The sequence below is a fragment of the Sphaeroforma arctica genome (genome assembly GCF_001186125.1).
Source record: "Sphaeroforma arctica JP610 unplaced genomic scaffold supercont1.3, whole genome shotgun sequence".
Lineage (NCBI taxonomy): Eukaryota > Ichthyosporea > Ichthyophonida > Sphaeroforma > Sphaeroforma arctica.
The window spans coordinates 300,229-303,398 of NW_014040555.1; the positions used below are offsets into that span (position 1 = coordinate 300,229).

The following is a 3,170-nucleotide window of genomic DNA, read 5'->3' on the forward strand; positions in this document are numbered from 1 at the left end:
TCATATTGCAGCAGCACAGATCAAAGCAGCACTTCACTTTGTAAAAAATTCGCTATGTAAACGAGGCATTAAGGTATATTGCTAAACTATTTACCTCCTATATTCCATGATAAACAGGCGGTCTCTGGCTTCACAAAAAATATCATAGGTGGTCTAACTAGTTCGAATTTCTGTTTGAACGAGAATGTGGAACAAGGTGATGAGAGAAGTGGATTGTGCGATAAGGAAGCTGCTTTTATTTCTGAGATCATGGCACAGAAAGGTATTTATTAACAGACAACAATAGTTTGCACGACTGAATGTTATCAACTGCTTTAGTTGTATTGCTTTTCATCACTAGTGGTCAAGTACTTGGCTGCGTTCGTATGATAGCATATATACAGTGGCGAAGTTGGAACTTCCAACTTTTACGTGTACGTTCTGCTGCGCGTGCTCTAGCACCCTGTAATGGTGGTTTATACGGTCGAAATACCACAACCACATATATACAAATATATTCAATTAGAATCGTTCAACTGGAAACTTTACCTTAATCAATTTGTACTTTCACATATAGATTTTAAATTGTTTTTGAATGTGCCAAGTTATACCCTAGTGCCGTTGATTTCATTACTGGAAGTACCTAATCTGATCTCTTTCCCCGATCACAACCTATTCCGATATTCAGGCATTAGTTTTGACGAAGCTCGCTTCGAATTGACAAAGCGACGGATGAGAGAAAATGGTATCGACCCTGAAACGGGACTACCGCTGGACGAACGTGCTGTACACAGCTTGAGCGACCATTCGTTCGATAATCTTCACAAACACACAATAAGTTCCAATACTGTTGACAAATCCGAAGACGAGGTTTCGATAAAAACGAATAGGCGAGGAAGCAATACCGGCTCGATGTACAGAAAAGCTACCAAAAATTGGACTTCCTGGTGGTCTGCCACTCCGGTTTCTCACGATGGCCTGGCCTAGATCTTAATGGCAGGAAGTGAAGAAAAAGCAGGAAATAGAAAGTTTAAAAACAAACCGACGATCGAAATGAACGAAACCGACGATCGAAATGAACAAAAAAGATATAGTGAAACCCCTCGAACGATGCGAACAACGGCTGAGTAATTTACCAGGAAAATTTGACGTGGTATGAGTGCTCATCACGTTGGTATGTAGCACAAAATAAGTCAGCTCCTTACAAGCAAAATATTAAGGGCTGCTACTTCCCACAGTCTTGAGGGTAAAATATTTTTTACTTATAACCGGACGCTTTCCACTTTTAAGCAACCCGGTTTAGGCCATTTGCGCCCATAATATATGCAGGGAACAAGCAAAGACTTCCACACCCTCTAGCACCTATTACCTTTCGGCTACACCGCCCCAACTGCTGTGCGATGGTGCGGCAGTAGATTTGCAAAGCAAGGTACACAAGATAAAAGCAATACAGGCCGGCTTGATTGTTTCGTTCGTACTATTTATTTCGTTTTTTATATCATAAATATCACCTTTTTCCCTTCTACATCTTTGTAGCTGATCTTTTACAGTCGACTACGTTTGTGCCAGTTCTAGCATCGCCGAAAATGCAGCTCAGCTTACTAGCACAGCTAGGATAAGTGTAGCCTCAGACACTAGTGTGAGTTGCACTGCATAAGAACATCATCAGAGTGCAGCAACCAATGTCTTGATGTGTGACAGCAATATCGCCTTGGCTAGATATAGATATATTGGGGGCTTTCTGAGCGGCGAAGTACGATTCAACCGCGACTTCAGCCTGTACATGCACTGCGTGACTACATTTTGGACAAATCATGCGCGACTTCATTCCACTCCCATTGTATACTCTATCTCACTTTGCTTTTCACTCGCCTCCTGGGGGAACCTCATCATTGTCGAAGTCCAATCGTTCGCTCAACTCTGATCGAAATCGTGTTCGGCATATCTGCCCGTTTTCAATGAATTTGCAGTAAGGCACATTCCGGCACATGGATCGGAATGGATATGTATCACACAACTCATTCACCTCCTCGTTAAGAACGTCAGGCTGACATCCTTGCAAGTTACCATCGGAACCAAACCACTTACAGTAGTAAGTGCCCCCGAAGGACTCTCCGTACATTTCCGGTGTCTCGCATAATTCCTGGTCGTCGTACTGTTGACAAATACGCTCCCACTGATCCGCGGCTAAAGCTACAGCGGCGTCGGGAATACAACTGTACCCTGTCCATGAACACTGTATATCATCGTCGCACCACTGCCTAGAACCGTAATCCTTGCATCCGGACTGTTGGATAACATCCAAGACGCTGGGACTCAGTTCCGTCAATGGGCCCACACTTTGTCGGCGTTCTCGGATTCTTAACATCACCTCTTCTTTAGTATGGGTAGAGATACCATTCACAGCTGTGAATAGCATAACAGTCATTGTAAGAGCCGAGGCTAATTTTGAAACACTCATATTTCTAACTTCTATTTTTCCAATTTGTACGTCGATGATAAAGCTATGAATGTGATTGTAACTTTTATACAAACTTTTCTGCTATTTTTTTGTGCTTCGTATTTAAAGGTAGCGTATGATCTGTAGTCTGTACCCAATGTATGTATTGTGTGATCTGAACGAATTTGTTATGAGAAAGCAACTATATACTCGAAACAAAATCACAAATTTTGATGACCATAAATTCACCGTACAGAATGGGAAGGTTGCTTTGCTTCAACTTGATACAACCGCTTATCAGTCATCTGTGATCTGGCATATCACATTTGACGGTTGGTCAACCAAGGATGTTCAAGTAAAAAGAAAAAGGCATTTTAGAATAGTAAAGCAACACGATTGAATAAAATTTTAGATGTAAATATTTACACTTCATGTGTTTATAGCGTATTTACATTTTACACCTGTAGTCATTTTACACGCGCAAATACTCGATATTTTACTTTACATTTTATTTATCTCATTTTTACTCAATAGAATTGACCCAGATCCCCCAGTCGGCTGTCTGGCAGTCAGACGGCCCACTGGCCCAGAGACTCTCTCTAAAGTAGAGAGAGAGACTGAGAGTGGCAGACACGGGCGACGGGCCCAGATTTATTTAATTAAATATCAGCCTTCTGAATTAAAACAAAAACAAAAACGGCGATCTGTAAAAAAAATAGCCTTCTTCTGAAAAAAAACAACTATTTATTCT

General features: G+C 41.4%; 2 protein-coding genes across 2 annotated transcripts in view; one reads left to right on the forward strand and one right to left on the reverse strand.

The window, feature by feature from the left end:
- The window catches only part of SARC_00147 (hypothetical protein), a 5,068-nt gene extending 2,485 nt beyond the window's left edge, over positions 1-2,583 (forward strand). Inside the window, exons 2-3 of the mRNA XM_014306202.1 lie at positions 118-262; positions 668-2,583. Of these exons, the coding sequence (XP_014161677.1) occupies positions 118-262; positions 668-966 (444 nt within the window). The 3' untranslated portion in view covers positions 967-2,583. The remainder of the gene's footprint in view (positions 1-117; positions 263-667) is intronic.
- Positions 1,222-2,652, reverse strand: SARC_00148 (hypothetical protein). The gene has a single exon (XM_014306203.1). It carries the CDS (start codon positions 2,438-2,440, stop codon positions 1,844-1,846), a length of 597 nt encoding a protein of 198 aa, XP_014161678.1. The 5' UTR covers positions 2,441-2,652; the 3' UTR covers positions 1,222-1,843.
- Between the last annotated feature and the right edge of the window lie 518 nt (positions 2,653-3,170).